At 38.7% G+C, this 18,334-nt stretch overlaps 2 protein-coding genes across 2 annotated transcripts in view; one reads left to right on the forward strand and one right to left on the reverse strand.

Annotated features, from left to right (window-relative positions):
• LOC140243095 (uncharacterized) overlaps positions 1-4,788 on the forward strand; it is a 61,579-nt gene extending 56,791 nt beyond the window's left edge. The window contains exons 35-38 of the mRNA XM_072322828.1: positions 746-909; positions 1,598-1,765; positions 2,331-2,601; positions 3,645-4,788. Coding sequence (XP_072178929.1) covers positions 746-909; positions 1,598-1,765; positions 2,331-2,601; positions 3,645-3,835 — 794 coding nt within the window. The 3' untranslated portion in view covers positions 3,836-4,788. The remainder of the gene's footprint in view (positions 1-745; positions 910-1,597; positions 1,766-2,330; positions 2,602-3,644) is intronic.
• Positions 4,789-11,879: 7,091 nt separating this feature from the next.
• The window catches only part of LOC140242588 (sperm-associated antigen 17-like), a 41,343-nt gene continuing 34,888 nt past the window's right edge, over positions 11,880-18,334 (reverse strand). Inside the window, 8 exon segments of the mRNA XM_072322338.1 lie at positions 11,880-12,015; positions 12,778-12,910; positions 13,638-13,787; positions 14,618-14,878; positions 15,567-15,781; positions 16,507-16,665; positions 17,192-17,338; positions 17,943-18,056. Of these exon segments, the coding sequence (XP_072178439.1) occupies positions 11,978-12,015; positions 12,778-12,910; positions 13,638-13,787; positions 14,618-14,878; positions 15,567-15,781; positions 16,507-16,665; positions 17,192-17,338; positions 17,943-18,056 (1,217 nt within the window). The 3' untranslated portion in view covers positions 11,880-11,977.

The following is an 18,334-nucleotide window of genomic DNA, read 5'->3' on the forward strand; positions in this document are numbered from 1 at the left end:
CTTTTTCTCAATACCTTGAAAATTACTCAATGCATAAACTTATAAAAGGGTCAAAAGTCAAGTAAAAATCATCAGTTCCCCAAATACCTGCACTCTGACATTCTAATCATTCATCCAATTGAACCTAGTTCTAGGAAAGTGAACATTCAGCACATTTGCGTCAAACCTGTCATTTTAATATTTTGCCAATTGTGTGAAACTGTCATCACACATTGTCAAGACATTGTACTATACACCTATTAGGAGAACCATGCATTATGACGGAGGCATGTCAGTCGCCGTAGCGATATATCTAGTTTTTTTTTTTTATCTGAGTATCCAAATGCAGAGCTACCAACTAATATGTTTTTACAGTTACCTGTATGTCTTTTTATTTGACAAGAGTTAAGAAAAAATATTTCTTCAAATGAAGAGTATACACTTTTTGGGAAATTTGGTGTAGCAGCCTTGGTATGTGCAATTTTCCCATTTCCTTTAGAAGCCAATTTATGATTTTTGCCTCCAAGGTATTTTTTTTAAACTACCAGTATATGAAATTGTATGATGTTTTATGTGCAGAGATCAGCAGTCCAACAAGTATACCCTCAGTGAGCTTGAAGTTTTTTTTTTTTTTTAACTGATGATGTTAACAGTTCTGAAGCACTGCCTCAAATTGGCTAAAAAACATATCCAGTACCAGGGATTTTTTGTGAAATGATGAAGTAATACTCAAGAAAAGTTGTAAAATATCTTTGCAATAATTCAGGTCGAAACCTGAATGGAATCAAGTACGCCATGCAATTCCTGGAGCCCTGGCAGAAGAGGCAGATGGGAAACCAGTCGGATTACGTCGACGCAAAAGGCAAGGACGTCATCATCATCGGTGGAGGCGACACCGGGGTGGACTGCATCGGGACATCGCTGAGGATGGTGAGTCAATGGCAGAATTAATCTTGATCCAAAACAAGATGTGAATTTGATAAACTTGGATATAAATTTATCCCACTTGTTGTGTGTAAATCTGTCTAATTCTGTATTCATTACGTTTACATTAATGTGGGTTGTTCAAGATTTAAATGAAAGGTGAGATGCAATAGCTGTTGGAATGTGTAGAACAAGTTGTTGTACACTGTGTACAACCATTCTCTTTCTTCACCATTAAGAGGAGTAGATCAGTGATACAACTTTAAATCGTATCTCTTTCTCTCCCTATCTACACGTACATTGTATCTGTGTATCAATCAATCTATCTATCTATCTAAATCTATCTGTTTCTGTTATTTGCATTTCATCTTATTCTAACTTGAAGATGTGTTGCCTTCTGTTTGAAGGAAATGTACAGTAAAAAAAGATGGAAAACTGACACACAACACTCTTCAAGAGGACTATTACAATCATGAACTATTGCAATACAGTATACCGTCAGAGAATGTCTCTATTTCTCTGTGTGGAAATTGTATCCATTTGTCATAGGTGTATCTAGGATGCTCAGTGTCAATCAAATATTAGAGTTTGATTCAAAACTGTGATTGTATGATGTTGATCACATTTAGGAAGTGTCAAGATTTTTCTCTGTCATAATGTTTTGTTTTGTTTCTGTGTTGTTCTTTATATAAAGGATGCTAAGAGCATCACGACATTTGAGATTCTGACAGCGCCACCACCGAACAGGGCTGCCAACAACCCATGGCCCACGTGGCCTCGCATCATGAGGATCGACTACGGCCACGCCGAGGTCAAACTCAAACACGGAAATGACCCTAGGCACTTTGAGATTCTCAGTGAGGTAAGACAATCCTATTTACATAATTTTCAGCAACATTTGTATTAACTGAACTTTATGTAATCCTAACCAGTCCAACTTCAGATGCCTCACTTACATACATCTTCATTGTAGGGTTAAACCTTCCTAGATCAAATCTGTAGAAGCAAGTACAGCAAAATGAATGCTCAGGAGAAACAAGCATACATGAATGACTGGGAAGCTGAAGTTGAATGTTGAAACTACCAGAGGTCTAAGCTATGATATTGATATGTGGTTTTTTTTTTCACATCCTGTGTGATGGCATCAAGTGATACAAGTACAGGTTTGTACCTGGTTATCATGACTCAAAGCAAAACTAACACTTGACTTTTTAAAACCTGTCACAAAGAGGAAAACTGGTCATATGTCAGAAGTTATTTAGGCAAAAAGGTCCTGTTAAGTGTCTGAGACATCTAGTATTTAAACTGTGAAATACAATTATGACTTCATTCTTGATTGTGCTTATGGGGGGGGGGGGAAGGAGATAATTGAGTGGTAATTGAAGGGGAAAACTATTGCTGGAATTTGTTCATATTTTGCTGTGCAGGAGTTCTTGGACGACGGAGCTGGCAATGTGACCGGGATCCGTACCGTGGAGATCAAGTGGACAAAGGACACCACGGGACGATTCAAGATGGACAAGATCCCTGGTACAGAGAAGACCTTCAAGGCAGACCTGGTCCTATTGGCCATGGGCTTCCTTGGGCCAGAGCAGGACCTGATAGAGGAGCTAGGTGTGGACCAGGACCCAAGGTCCAACATTCAGACACCAAGTGGGAAGTACCAGACCAGCCTGAAGAAGGTGTATGCGGCAGGAGGTCAGTGTTTGCTTGTTTGTTTGTTTGTTTGTTTGTTTGTTTGTTTGTTGTTTGTTTTGTTTCTTTTTTAGAGGTACAATGATGGTGATTGTAGGGTAGTGCTGATAATAGTGATGATGATGATGATGAGACAATGACAATAGTCATAATGATGCACAAGGTAGTAATGATAGAGGTGAGAATAGAAGATGATGACAATACTGATGGTGATGGTGGTGATGGTGATGGTGATGGTGATGGTGATGGTGATGGTGATGGTGATGGTGATGGTGATGGTGATGGTGATGGTGATGGTGATGGTGAGGGTGATGGTGATGGTGATGGTGATGGTGATGGTGATGGTGATGGTGATGGTGATGGTGATGGTGATGGTGGTGGTGGTGGTGGTGATGATGTGATGATGGTGGTGATCCCGATGATAGTGACTGATGGTGATGAAGATCATGACAGGGGCACAAGAGTGATAATCATGTCAATGATAGTTATAGTGGTAAGACTAAAGATGACACTACTGGTACTGATAATGATGATAATGATGATGATAATGTTGACGATGACGATGATGGTGATAGTGATGGTGATGGTGATAATAATCATCATCATGAACATGATGATTAAAGTGATGATAGTTCTGATAATGCTGATGATGATCTTAGTGACACTCTTTGTATTGTTATTGGAAATCTTGATGATGACGATGCACTTTGGATGTAAAGATGTAATGTAGCATGGCAGAATTGATAAAGTGATAAAGGAGAAGAAGTGACAATGCTGCTGACAGACAAAGATAGCTTGGCATTTTTGACAAGAGTGATACTGATGATGCTGATGACACTGGTCTTATTGTGTTATCATGGCATTGTATGATTAGATGTTGCTCACCAGATTGGCAGCAATGCTTGTCCTTTGATTTGATACTTTAAATGTATGTTTGAGAGATCATCAGGGGACGTACACTGTATCTCTAATCGACGTATGTATTTTTCTCTCTGTCTTGCTTTCACTTTCTCTCTGTTTCTATCTCTTTTTCTCTTCCTCTCCAGACTGTCGCCGTGGCCAGTCTCTCGTGGTCCACGCCATCAACGAGGGTCGCCAGGCGGCCAGGCAAGTGGACTTGGACCTCATGGGCAGCACCAGCCTAGCCGGCCCCGGCGGCGTGGTGCACACTCCCGGCAACAAAGTGTACAACCCCACGGACAAGCTGTACAAGCCCATCATAGAGGCAATGGCATGAGATTGTTCCACTCTCCCAGGGGGGTGAATACAATGCGCGGAAGGTGGCAGTCACCCTCGGGATGTCACTTTTCAGTGCTACTGCTTGGGGAATGAGGTGTGATCTAATTATTGAAACCCCCTAGACGATCCACCATCCCTTGGGGGAGAACACATTATCCTCCTTTCCACACAGGTGCCAACTTGTGTCATGGAGTGACATGGTTGGTCACACTGTGGAGCTACTGAGTCTACCTGATTCTGCAAGAGGCTCCCAGTGATGTGAACATCTCTTCATGTGTCTTGACAAGAGTGTATTGTAAGCATCCATGATTTGGGAATTTATATCTTTTTGCTGATTTCAATGTGCATAACATGCAAGCTTCTCCCTAATGACTCTTTGGAACCTCCGCTATTTTGGACATAGGATTGTTGAAGGTCCTGACTTTGATACAATGAGGTTGAGTCAAGTCGGCTGAGGCTTTACACATACACAACAAGATGGCAAACAAGAGGAGACTTGATGGTCTGGAAGAATATCTTAAACCTAGTCATTGGTGTCTGTATGGTCTTGAGACACTTCTTGTTTTCCTTATACATGTGAGGTCATGTATGAATATCATGGTTGGAAAATTTATTATAATATGTTCATTCTATGCTGTGAGGTGCTCACTGTGTAAGATTTCTTTTTCACCTTTTGTTTCTGTGTAACTTTATTTTCATTCTATACTGTGAGGTGCTCACTATGTAAGATTTCTTCTTCGCTTTTTTTTTTTTTTCAAATTCTGGGTGCACATTGGCAGAAATTGCCGTGGACAGGGCAAGTATATTATGTGCTTTTACATTTGTGCAGTTTGTACTTTGACATTCTAATTTTATCAGAGTTCAGATAGTAAGGCTTTATTTGCTATTACACTACCAACAACTGGCGAGTGTTGGTCACATTAGACACAACAGTCACCAAAATGATTTTCATAAATGATGTTTACTAGCAATTCTTTCATCATTAATCATGTTCTTGCCGAGCCAGTAAACTTCTGGTAATGAGAAAAGGGTATTCTGGAAAAAAAAAAAAAAAAAATGGACATTTTGATTTAAATATAATTGCTTTCTCTTTCATTCAATATCTCTGAATGGATTTGCTTTTCAAAGCATTTTGTATCTTTAAGAGGTCTATGTGAATGTTTTTAAGATTTACAGAATACTTTTGAAAGAGAGATTTGTTTCACGTCAAGTACGTTTTTGTGTTTTTCATAATAAGAGATTATGACGGGACTGTATATCCATGCTCGCCTATAAAATGTGTGCATTTTGTGTATTCTTTTAATTGCGAGTGTAGAGTGTTAAACACAGCTTGTCAAGATGCACTTCCATGCAATCCACATGACCACTTAGTAGTTGCGTATGAAGGATGTACGGGTTACCAGGGCCAATTTGTGAGATTTACCTACATGTATCACTGGCTATGCTTTCATGTCGAGAGTGCTGCGCATGGCAGAAAGTTTTGGGTATGAGGCTTGTGGGGATCCTTGCAAGCAAGATCAATATGCAGGCAGAATTTTCTGCCGTACACTGGACATTTTTCTCATTGCTGGATCGAGTCTTTGGTTCTGGCAGTCAAGACAGGTAGCTTCTTCACAGTGGGCGCGTTTAACCCGTTGAGGACGAGTCCCGAGTATACTCGGGCAAGCGTCTATGGGAAATGCGTGCTGTAGCAAAATCAAACCGTCCTCAACGGGTTAAGCACACAGACCCATGAGAGACTAGGGAGAGTTGGTTCAAAAAGCACAAGAAGAAACATTTTTAACTTCGATTGCCTCACATTGTAAATACTGGATTATATATTCATGCTTAAATGATGTAAAGGTCATGACAAACATGTGTATGGACAAGTACATGTATGTCTGCAAAATATCCGGCAGCAAGATATAAGTTGTCTGGATATCGGAATGTAAACTTGAAACATGTCATGAAGATGATAGGACTGGTTACTGAAATCCAGAAATTTCAGAGAAAGGGGAGAATTTTTCTTCATCAAGTTACAGATAAGTTTGTAAAGACTTCAAGGAAATGATGTGTAAAAAAAGAAAAAAGACAAATAGAACTGACTAGTTGAATTGTATAAAGTGATGTACATTTTGTACCTGTCTTTTATGTGCCTGTTGTGCATGCATAAATCAATTATAACAGTATTTCGATCATGATATTCTTTTGTTTCAGAATTGATGTCATATTAAAGCAAAACATATATGTGTCGCTCATCACAGCAATACTGCACAAAGCCAAATGAAAAGTTTGGGATGTCTTTTGCACACTTTTCTGCAAGCGATGAAAATGTTATGAGTTCACCCAGTCTAATTGCATTTTGTGTAAAAAGCAGTAACTTTTTGCAGGGAACAGAACTCTGTGATTCATCGAAACTGGCAATAATCTATAATTACTGTTGTCTCAGTATTGTCCCATCTGTTGAGAATTACAAGGCATTATGTCCATATTCTTCATAGAACATAATACATGTAACTTTAAATTTACAGTATTGCTTGTGAAAGTGCTCAGGTCTTGACTGGTTTGGCTGTAATCTGGGAAAAAAAGTGTCAGTTTGAATTAGCCAGGGGTTCTGGCAAATATATGAATACTTTGTTGACCACTTATTTTATGACCTTCTGCTGCTGAGAGGAGGATGGTGACTTGTGTCCCTTTGCGGATTCCTCCTTTATGTGCTTTCATGATATGTATCCATGGTAGGGTTGATGTCAGGGGTCATGTCCATGTGATTTACTGTTAAGAAATGCTGACAATTGAAGGTGAACAAAGAACTAAATTTTAGGTATTGTTTCAGTATGAAGAGTAATTGAAACAGTGAATATAGCACTTGTATGCTTTGAAACATGCTTACGAGTCTTTTTTTTTTCTCGTCCCTTTTTGTGATGTCCATGAGAGTAATTTTTCTGAAAGGTACTAGTAAATGTATAATCAACATATTGTAAAGAAGCGATCTTTTCAGTGGAATTTCCATAAAAACAGTGAATAGCTATGTTTTGAAACTTTCTCATACGAGCCATCATTATCAACACTTGGTATGCCTCCGTCCCCATAATGGTGCCATCAACACTACTTGGTGCGATATTGCTGATGTAATGTTGGTGAGAAGTGTGATAGAGTTTAATCAGTGTCTTGTGAATAAGTTATTTTCAGGCCTTATTTCAGCAAAGCAGCCATCAAATGGTGCAAAGCTCACTTGTTTTGGAGCACGCTAGTGCTGAAGACATTATTTTAAATGATGTTTAAATCAAGTAATGTTTGTCAGAGGTATGGAGGATCATCTACGTCTCACACTGTCACATGACTTGAGAATTTTGTTCCATTGTGTATTGTATTCAGTGGTAGCAGGGTGATTTGTATTTTGAAGAGCATGCAAAAAGTAAGCTTGTTGACTGCACAAAATGTGTGCACATCCCCATCAGGGTCTCTTAACCCTTCACAGCACCAACTGAGAACTAAGACATCTTCTGGAACAGTATGAATGGATTGTTGTCTTCAGATCCGTCAATCAAAATGAAGGAATGTGTAAATGATAGCAGCAGAGGAGTGTCAGGGTTGCCCCTTGAAACAGTTTGTCTTGGGAGTCACTGCCTTCTTTATTCAGGTTGTTGAGTTCAGCCTTACAAATTGACGCGACTGATGATGGGACTGCAGTGCTTTGAGGCCAGGAGGATGCACGAAGAAGCAAACATAAACTTGAGTGGAATGAGAAGAAGTGTGGATGATGTACCAAAGTTGTGCAAAAGTGGTAGTTATGAACTGGTCTTCGTGATTTGATATGCAGCAGTAAAATGAATAGGTAAGCATCTTTTTTTAATGATATTTTTTTGCATTTTTTTTTCCATTTTTAAATCTAATCCATGATGATAATTTTACTATGTAGTTTCTTGATTGTCTTTGATGTGGTGACAAATGTGCATTTTCAGACTCACATGATTATATTAAATCTGTATTTCTTATTTTCCCATGTACAGTTCAATTTGTATTAATATATTTAAAATCTTCATTCATGCATGTCCATCAGAGTGTAAAAGAAAAAATGGCAGTCATGAAATTAAATTCAGTTTGTGATAAGGAATACATCGAAATGAATTTGGAGGCATGTCTTTTCATGGTTACTTTTCAGACATTCTTTTCATTTTTGTAAAAAAAAATCTTCCCATGGTTGTGATTATTCTTTAACATTTCCTAATTGTCCTTGACAGTTCTTCAGCTTTGCATTTCCTTGACTGGTAGAGTATTTGTGGTCTCCTAATCATCATCTTAAGATGCACAGTATGCATGGAAAGGTACTTTTAGTTTTAGTGTCTCGGTACCTTCATGCACACATGATGGCATGTTTGTAAGTTTAGAATATGAATTTGTTTCAAAATAGCGTGAGGTGTGGATATTATTAAGCAGCTCTTTTGTTTTTCTTCTCAGCTGCAAGCTGTGTTGATCTTCAAAATTGGTTCCCCTCTGCGATAGGATGAGAATATTTACAGTGCACAATCAACGTAAGTTTTATGTTCAGCTTTAATGGCGTGGATTCAATCGCCATTCAGTCACAAATGGTGATGTTTGTAAAACACATCCAAGGGTTTGTCAGTTTGAAGATGTTTTATGAAATGATATACTTGTGTCATGTGACAATATATATATATTTAAATTGTGGGTCAGTTGCAGTTGTAACCCAGTTCTAAAATCCTGCCCTATTTAATATCAAATGTACTCAAAACAGTGAAGTGTACACTGGTACAATCATACCCTACACCCCACCTTGCATATACTGTACCTTCTAGCAGTGTCATTATACATGCGGTGCTACATGGTAATGGTGGTGTCTTAGTTTGTTTTTTTAGTACACTTACATGTAACTTTGCTGGGTTAGTCAGATCACCCCAGCTGATGGATTCAGATCACTCCTTTCCCCTTGTGAGGTGCATTTTGTCACATTTTGTCTCAGTGCTAGAACTGAATATAAAGTTGTATTAAAACATTTTGAAGTTTGTGAGAAGAGTATTATGTAACCATTCATAATATATCTGCCATTGTATTATCTTGTGCTTACCAGTTATGTGTTTGATAACTAGGTGAAAATTTGAGCTATTTGAGGAATAGGGAAGGGGCAGGGAAGGGGGTGTGAGGGTTAGAAAATGTTTGGGTGCTAATGTGGAAAAAATCTTTTGTCAGTTCATTGTTTCTTTCTATTGTCTGATTAAAAGGTCAAAACAGAGTCATGAAACTCACTTGGTGCCAGTTTTACCACTTTTTTTAATTTTGTTTCTTCTTTTGTTTTCAAGTATTTTGAAAATAAGTGCAAAGGTTATCATTTGGAGCGTAGAGTGTTGCAAAGAAGAAACAAAGATGATTAGTTTTTGTTGCTCTACAACAAATGTAGATCATCATTAGAGAAGAAAGGAAAGTCAACAGTAAATATCTGTTGGGAGTGTTGGTCCTACTTTACGTAACTCTGCTTCATGCTTGTGGAATTCCTCCAAAGATTGATCTCCGAAGAATCACCATGAAAGGCTATCTTTTTCAGGAAAATGGTGGGTTTCATTAGATTTGTTGCAGAAAATTACAATGCGATTTTAAATACTTGACAAAGGCTGTCTTGAAATAAATGTGTGGGTTTTATCATGTTTTGAATTTACTCATTTCCCTATCTTGTATAATACATTTTAAAGTGTTTACTCCCCATGTAGTCACTACTGATAACATTCTTTACTCTTAATTCAAATTTTACTTCATATTTCACCTTGCATTGGTCATAAAAGTATCATTTATGTATTGTGTGATGAATTAATTGTGTGGGTAAAGTAACACTGCAGGATTCTACAAAATGATTGCAATAAATCATGCATTGTGCTGTTTATTCATCATAGATGTGATTTCAAATGAACTCTTGTTTTGTCAGTGTTTGTCCAATATTGGCAAGTGTTTGACAGGATATTGTATACTGTTTGTGTTTGTGTATTTGACAACAGGTGAAAATATCAACTGATCTGGACATGAATGACACATGCACAACTCCTACACTTTGTGATGCCATATGCGTAGAACAATATAAAGAAAACATAGAGAAAATTTAACATATTTTCACTCTTCTTGCATAGTAAAATAGCACTTGACCTGCCTCTTTCAGAAGGCAGGGGTAGAGGTACACTGTATTAGCCTCACCATGATGGTAATGAGTCGAGGAAATGTTGTTAGATTTTCTTAGTTTCTATATATCATTTTACACGTATGACATCACAAACCGTAGTAGTCTTCTCATCCAGCAATGGTGGCACTGAAACTTCACAAATTCAGAACTTTTGAACAGATCGTCTGATTTTCCTGAAACTTTCATGGATGTACACTTGTATGCTGCTGATATTGTTGCATTTACTCAATTCACATGTATATGAAGGTGAGAAGGTGAACTTTATATCCTTTAATCACTTGCAAAATTGTCAGGAAGTCCCCATTTGCAAAAAAAACCCAAAACAAAACAAACGAACTAACAAACAAAAAACAAAAACGACTCCATAAATATATTAGTACACAGTACTCAATGCTCTGTTAAGCACCAAGCTGAAAAAGGTCACATTGCATGGTGTAGTATAGGATGCTTCCAGCATTGCAAACCCTGCTTGTTGAGTGTTACATGTATGTGGGTTAAGCCAGTTATATACAATTTTGTTGAGGTCTTTGTGATTCTGAGTGTATGGCCCATGATTAGAGATAAGTGAGTGATAAGGGATCACAGGGAATTCCCATTACAATGAGCTTGCTTACAACGAGGAACACTGTACCTCTTTTAATCCGTTGAGAACGAGTCCCGAATATACTTAGGCAGGTGTCTATGGGAAATGTGTGTTGTAGCAAAATCAGTCCATCCTCAACGGGGTAACAAGGTGAATTTGGTGGTCCTAATTTTCTATCGCTTTGTTTAGCTGGTCTCTTGTTTAGTATGTGCATGAGGGACTGGTTACAATGAGGTATGTAGCATCGATGGTCCGGCAACCTCGTTTTTAATGGGGTTTCCCTGTGTAGTGTAGAACTGTAATCAATCATTCCTCAAACATGACACTGACAAAAATGCTTTAATTCACAAATGAAACTTCCACACAGTGAGTGCTATGTATTACACTAGAATCAACTCGCCATTTTATTTACACTTTCATACATTCACATTTCATGCAAGTGTATAATTACATGAAAATAAATACAGTTGACTCAAAGCTTCCAAACAGGATAGAAAATGGGATTTAAGTCTCTATCAAGCCAAGTGAATTAACGTGAAATTCTCATCTTCTTCGTTGCTTAAAACAATGACCTATATTCAGTCTTCACCCTGAACACACAGGTATAACTTCTAATATCAATCAACCGTTTGACACGTTATTGTCAATTAAGTCCTGTACAGTAATTCAGGCTTCGCTCAACAGTCCAAGGGAAATTTGTCACCGTGCTAAAATATTCATGAATACTGCTAGTTTCTTGATTCCTGCATTGGTCCTGATTTCAGGAATAGGCATGCAGCTAACTTGTTTTTTCCTTTAGCAATGTGTTGCTAAACCGTTTAAAGAAGATTATCTTAGGAAGGCACGGATGAATAGAGCAGATAATATGATTTTATTGTAATATCCACATATTAGTATCTTTGAAAAAAAGATAAATTGATGACACCGCATTTGCTGCTGGACGGATATTTATATCTACTAATACGAACATGAAATTCCATCTCTTTACACTTGACACCGAAATGTACAGAGTCGTACATCATTGCTCTATGCACAGAGGATCAAAATTTTTAAAAAAAATAAAGAATATTTACAATATATATACGTGTATCATGTACTGCACAGAGGTTAGATACAATAAGCTGTAGATATGTACATCAGGTTTTGTCATACATCAGGTTTTGTCACAGCAAAGTTGCATCAGATGTCGGGAGAGCCTTTGGAGCAGAAGAAAAAAGGGTCAGATCATACATCAAGTATCCCACGTGCAGGGAAAAGAAGATTGGGACCAAAAGTGATTCTCCTTGTTCTCTTCCCCTCCTCCCAACTTCATCACCAAGAGTCATGTGACAAGGTCATGTGACAAGGTCATGTAGCGAGTCATGTGATGTTATTCACGCAGGGTCCACTCATCACTGGGCCAGCGTGTCGTCAATGCTGTGTTGCATCTCTGAAACGAGTGAAACGAGAGCACGAGAGAAAATTATCAGATTCCAAATTTATACTACTTGGTGCAAACTTTTGTTTGTATACATCTTGCATCAAAAGGTGCAGCAAAGACAAGACTGTGGCATTAGTATGGTGAGGGGAAGAAAGAGGCTGACAAAAATGTGCATCTATTCTCAGTACCTCATTACCTTTAGTTCAAGCGTAGTATGAACAAGGGCAAAGTTTTTATTACATGCACTGCCACCAGGGAAATTATGTTTTTACCAGCATTGATTAGTTTGTCTGTCTGTCTATTTGATATATAACTTAACAAGTTATGGATGGATTTGTATTAAATTTTCAGGGAAAGTGAATAATGACGTAAGGAACAGATGATTAAAGTTTGGTAGTGATCTGGACCACTATCTGAATCCAGGAATTGTTTTCCTGATCCTTCTTTTATTATCTTTAAAAAAAAAAAAATCACAATATGGGTGGGAATGAGCTGCTTGGAGGAGGTCTGTGCTCTCTGAGTGCTTTCTTAGTTCACAGAATGTTCTACCTTGTGAGATTATTTCTCAATGATACTGAATTAACTAAAATAGTAGTTCTCTTCTACTCCTCTCCATCTCTTACATATTTTCTTTTTAAGACTAAACAGGATACAATTTTATGTCTTTGAATGATTTTTAATAGTGACAAGTGAGAATCTAAACAAAAGAAAACAAATCTGTATAAAATGAAAACAGATATATTAAAAGCAAAGACATCACACCATTCTCACCTTGGGGGATTTCCCTGCGGGGACGAAGGATGCCCTCTCTTGACGGTGGCCTGGTAGCGATCAGCCGCACCCCTGCTGCCGACTTCGGCTGGAACCCGGCGTGAGTCTTGTCATCGTACTCCGTCGCAGTCAAGATATGTGCACAGAAAGTTAAGGGATATACTGAAAACCACAGGACTTGTCTTCAAAGGTTATACATGCAGTCGGGGAAAAACAGTGACAGTGGAGATTTGCAAAGAGAGAATATCACTGTAAATTTCCCAATTGATGGCTATGCTATGTAGCAAAGAACCAGATACTAATATATCATATTTCCCTTCATTTCATCACAGGCATCTACTCAACTTTTCACTCCTTGCATGATATGATCATATTTTGGTTGGACTAGCCTGAAAGTTTCTGTCTTGGACTTTTCTTTAGTGTTCTATTTTGTTGGCAAAAATGGATATCGCATGGCTCCTGTGGAATAATCACAGAATTTGAACAATTGGATTTGGCTCCCCCTTCCCCCCCCCCCCCCCACCTTAGAAAAAAATCTGTGACAATGGTCTAAGCTCAGTCTAATTCCCACAAGTGTAATTCAACCACAAAAAGGACTCACATAATTACAATAATAAAGCTTGAAAATAGCTATCTTCTCCAAATTTCATATCATTTTTATATAAATTTTCAATGTACAAACCACTAACTGGAATAGACTAACCATATAACATGAGAAATAAGAACACTTGGTTAGAATCTTTTTGATGAAGTAACTTCTCTTGATTTATGAGTGCATTATCATATGATTATGCATTGCTGAGTGGCCAGTAACATGCGATTCCTTGTGATGTCTTTTTTTTTTTTTTTTTTTTTGAAAGGATATCAGCTGAGACCGGAAGATAGAGGACCTCCATCTCCGTGGTGATCTCCAGATGGTGGTCGATGGTGCCCCGCCCGCTTTCTCCCTCCACGCCCACAGCGATGGCATAGAGAACCAGCTCCAGCTTGGCTTTCATGCCTGCTGCCACCTAGAGAAAGGAAACAATTGTTGCAGACTTCTTCCTGTCATTTGTGACATGGTGGCCCCGAGACTTTCTTTGAATTGTAGTATTTTGTTTTCTTATACTTTCTGTAGTTGACAGTGTTACATTTGTTTGATTTTTAGCATTTTCTTTTCTCATACTTTCTGTAGTTGACAGTGTTACATTTGTTTGATTTTTAACATTTTCTTTTCTCATACTTTCTGTAGTTGACACAGTGTTACATATTTGTGACAGAACTGACAACACAGTACTTATCATCTTGTAAAATCAGAAACATTGGTGTCCCTAAACCTTTGTGAAATGGAGCAACGGCATTTTTTGTGGCATGAAACTTTCACAAATTGCAGACCATGAAAAAATAATTATGAGCATATTACTTGTACTGGTAATACAGGGATCTGTTAAACACAGATCCCTGTGTTTAACACACACTGCTGGTCAATATAAAACACACAACAAATTGAATGTGCACTACTAAACATGTGCAGTTTAAAGGGAAAAAAACTGAATGTGCACTCCTAGTACGAGTACAGGTACACGTGTATATGTACGGTGTACAGCATTGTACTGACATTGAATGCACTGTGTAGACATAAACTTTTGTGTGCATTTTACTTTTGCGAATCTTGGCTCCTTGCGAAATTCAAAAAAGTTTCATGCACATGAAAAATTCTGTTTTTTTTTACAGTATATTTGTTTATCACACTCTTTTAAGATACAAAGAGCATCTGATATTTAGTAATGCACTCTTATTGTATATAAAACCTTAAAAACTAGAGGAATGAACCAGAATTCATCTAGTCCCTGTTACTCACTGGTCCCGGAGTGTAGACCACTTGTAGTCCCGTTCCCGGGGGCGGCTGCTTGATCTTGTAGCGGCAGCTGTCGACGCCGACATTCTTGAGGTGGACCTGGAAGGCGTAGGTGCAACCTTCCCGCAGCGTGCCGAAGTTGACCTCTCCCGGCACGAGTTCGAAGCCTCGCATGCGGGACAGGTCGGCTGTCCCCTTGACCTTTGCCCCGGCGATGGAAGAGGTGAAGACTTTGCGTCGCACAGGGTCTTCCAGCTCATCAAACTACAAGAGAGAGAGAAAGGTAAAGAGGAAAAAAAATGATAGAAAGCAATGTCATACTTAAAAGTTATCTTACCATATTTTCACTGGTATGACAGAACAATTTGGTCAAATGAGATGGGTGAGCTGACATGGAATTGGCAAAACAGACAATTTTTGGTCACAACCATCCTGCCCCACGTTCAAATTTAAGAACTTGAAAAGCAGGATGTTCTTTTGGGTCAGAGCCTCCTGCTCATAGCTCAAGTGGCAGCACCCTCTAAACATTCGGCACGACATTATTTTATGGAGAAACATAGGGAGACCGAGCTTCGTAGAGTGCGGGAAAATGCAAACTGTAGCATATTAAAGCAACTGGATCGGTACTAGAATTGTAGAGAAAAATATATAATCATTCATGCATGTCATATCTCTTCCCCAGGTTTGGGAGCTTACTGTGAAACAAGGAATATTGCTTGTATTTTGATTTTGATATTAAAATGTACGCGAAAATTTATATCTACACTAGTGTACGTACACTGAATGTTGCGGGCAACTCACACAAATTTAATGCCTTGAAAAAGGCCATCGGCTCTAATTGAAAGCATGAAAACTTGTTTTACAGCACTGCTCTGTGTCATTATCAAAATCTCATCGAATTATAATGGCAGAGTGGAAGTAGCTTGCTGCACAATCCGCTCTCTTTACTGACCCTGTCATTGGGCAGCGCTCCGGGTTTCTGGCCCAGGATGGCCGCAGGCAGCCTGACTGTGTCCTGGCGCGGCTCGCCGTTCACGTCCACCACGAGGCTCTTGGTCAGGACGATCTCGCTGCCGGCCGACGGGATGATGTTCGGTCGGGATTCCATGGGCACCTCACTGAAGCGGGCCTGGGTGCTGGGTTTGGCCACACCCGGTGTGATGCTCCCTGAGGGAGGTAGAAAACACCACAATATGCATCATATGAGCTGTTTGAGGCCCCGCAAACCTTAAAGGGATGGTTACAGTATTGGTGGAGATGAGAATTGGGCTTTTAACTTTTTGCGAGATACCAAGAAAACACTGATGAAATAGTACAGAGCATACCATTTTAAGAAGAATTCAAAGTTTATTTGATGAAAATCGGGTTTGGAATGACTGAAACATCCAAAAACAAAGTAAAACAAAGCGATCGTAATAAAGTGTGGGTTCCACACTTATTAGAATCGCTCTGTTTTGGATATCTCAGCCATTTCAAAACCAATTTTCATCAAATAAACGTTGAATTCCTCATGGAATTAGATGCTCTTTCATATTTCATAAGAGGTTTCTCATTATCTTACCAAAAAATGTTAGAAAACTGAAATTAGGTCTCAACCAAAACTATACGATCCCTTTAAGTGTTTTTCGTTTTTTTTCAATCTCCTAAGTTTTGTCTCTTTAAACCCGTTGAGGACGAGTTCTGAGTATACTCGGGCAGGTGTCTATGGGAAATGCATGCTGTATGATACCCAATACACTGAGAAATGACGCAATTCAATACACTTTATTGTAACCGACTGGAATGCACCACACAATGCATTTAATAGCTTTTTCATCACACTGTGTATATTCTGATACAAATTCAGAGCCAAATGTGATGGCCACCTTTTTTGGCTTGATCAGCCCACTCACCGATGAAGTCGGATCTTCCCGTTGGGGGCCCCTCCTCCACCTGTTCTGGGATGGTGGAGGGGTGCGTGGGGAAGGAGGTGTGGCTGGATGGGGTCTCACTGGGGAGGTTGGGGTGGGCGTGGCTGCCCTGGTCTGCGGCCCCTTGAGGAGTTGGGTTAACTGAGGTGTTTAGAGAACAACACAACAGTGAATATGAACACAGGTAAGAAAAAAACAAAACATATTAGTGAAACCATGCTGGGATTAGTCATGAATTATTCACATTTTAGGTAATTGGCACATACATACATTAAATCCGGTAAATTTAAATAGTGAACAATCACAAAAGTGACTTTTAAGTCATTTTTTTCATGGAATCACTTTCATTTAACAATTCTATCTACAAATAGATTTAACAAGAACTTTCTCAACAAATAATAATTTTTGAAATCATACAGCACAATTCCAGCAAACTGTTGGAAATGCTCAAATCAATGAAAAAAAAACAACAACAATAATTCAAAACCAACTTTTCAGCAGAACCAACACTTTTTCTTTGATCAAAAAAGTTATGGAACTTCAAAAAACAAACAAACATGAGAACATAAAACAATGTAGTAAAAAAAAAAAACATTATGGGGTGAACCAAAGGAAGTTTAAGTTCGTGAACATTAACTTATACTAAATATATTCATAGGACTCTCACCTGGTCTTGTTGGTCCATGTGGCTGAGAGGCGTGGGCTGGGGTGGGGTTGGTTGGTCTCAGTGGGGTGGGTGTCCCCTGCCCTGTGGCATGCCCTGGGGTGGGGTTGGTGGGTCTGATGTCAGACGGACTAGCAGATGCCATTCCTCCTGATCCAAAGAAACAAATTGATATAAGCTTTTATTTTTTTTTTTTGTCAAACATATCTGCACCTCACAGACTTCCCCAAGAATTATAGTAAAAGATTCAACAATTTTCAACTGAATCGGGTGTTAATGGATGGAAATCTACAAACAAATAAGCGTAGATTTATTTTCAGGTAGACTTTTCTTTTTCACATAAACCCATAGTGACGCAGAAGTAGTGAAAGTCCTGATCTATGATCATTTGTTGTCTCTCAGGAAACCGAAAGGATTTACCTTCCAAAGAATGGTACAGCACAAATGCATGCATGATAAACTTGCAATATACCAGAAATCATTTGATGATGACTCAGTTTGGATGCAGCTCACTGCAATCTTTAAAATATATCTCCCTTACAGAAGGAGAAAGACAGACCGACTTTTAAAACACAATTTGTATTTCTAAATATTTGTGGTATCTTGAATATGAGATGAGATAAGATATGAATAATGAAAGGAAATAACATAGCAAACAGTGCTCTTTTTATACCATCTATGACCAGGTCAATCATCCCAGAATCATAATCTTGAAAATCATGAAAACAAACAAAAACAACATTGCCACACCCACCCTGATGAGCTGGAGTGGTGGACAGGTCCCTGGGAGCATTGGGTCCGGTCACTGCCTTCATGGGCGACACACTCTCGGACGGATCGCTTGGCTGGGAAGACGAGGCTGTTTGACCTGAAATTGATGGACACATCCAAGACATTCAAGACACTAATTACTTGCAGCCTAATCTTGGAATTGAATCAAGAAAAACAAAGAAAAAAAAGCAAACTTTTAAACTTGGTTCTGTCCCTTGTACATTTAATTTCACAAGAAGTGAGAAACTTCTTGAGTGCATGCAGGAAGTTTTGCGGGATGCTTCGCTGATGACTAATGAGAAGTTTGCAGTCAAACTGCCTGTAAACTACACAAAGCACAACACTGGGTAGTGAAACTAAGCATACAGTGTACTT

The sequence above is a fragment of the Diadema setosum genome, chromosome 19 (genome assembly GCF_964275005.1).
Source record: "Diadema setosum chromosome 19, eeDiaSeto1, whole genome shotgun sequence".
Lineage (NCBI taxonomy): Eukaryota > Metazoa > Echinodermata > Echinoidea > Diadematoida > Diadematidae > Diadema > Diadema setosum.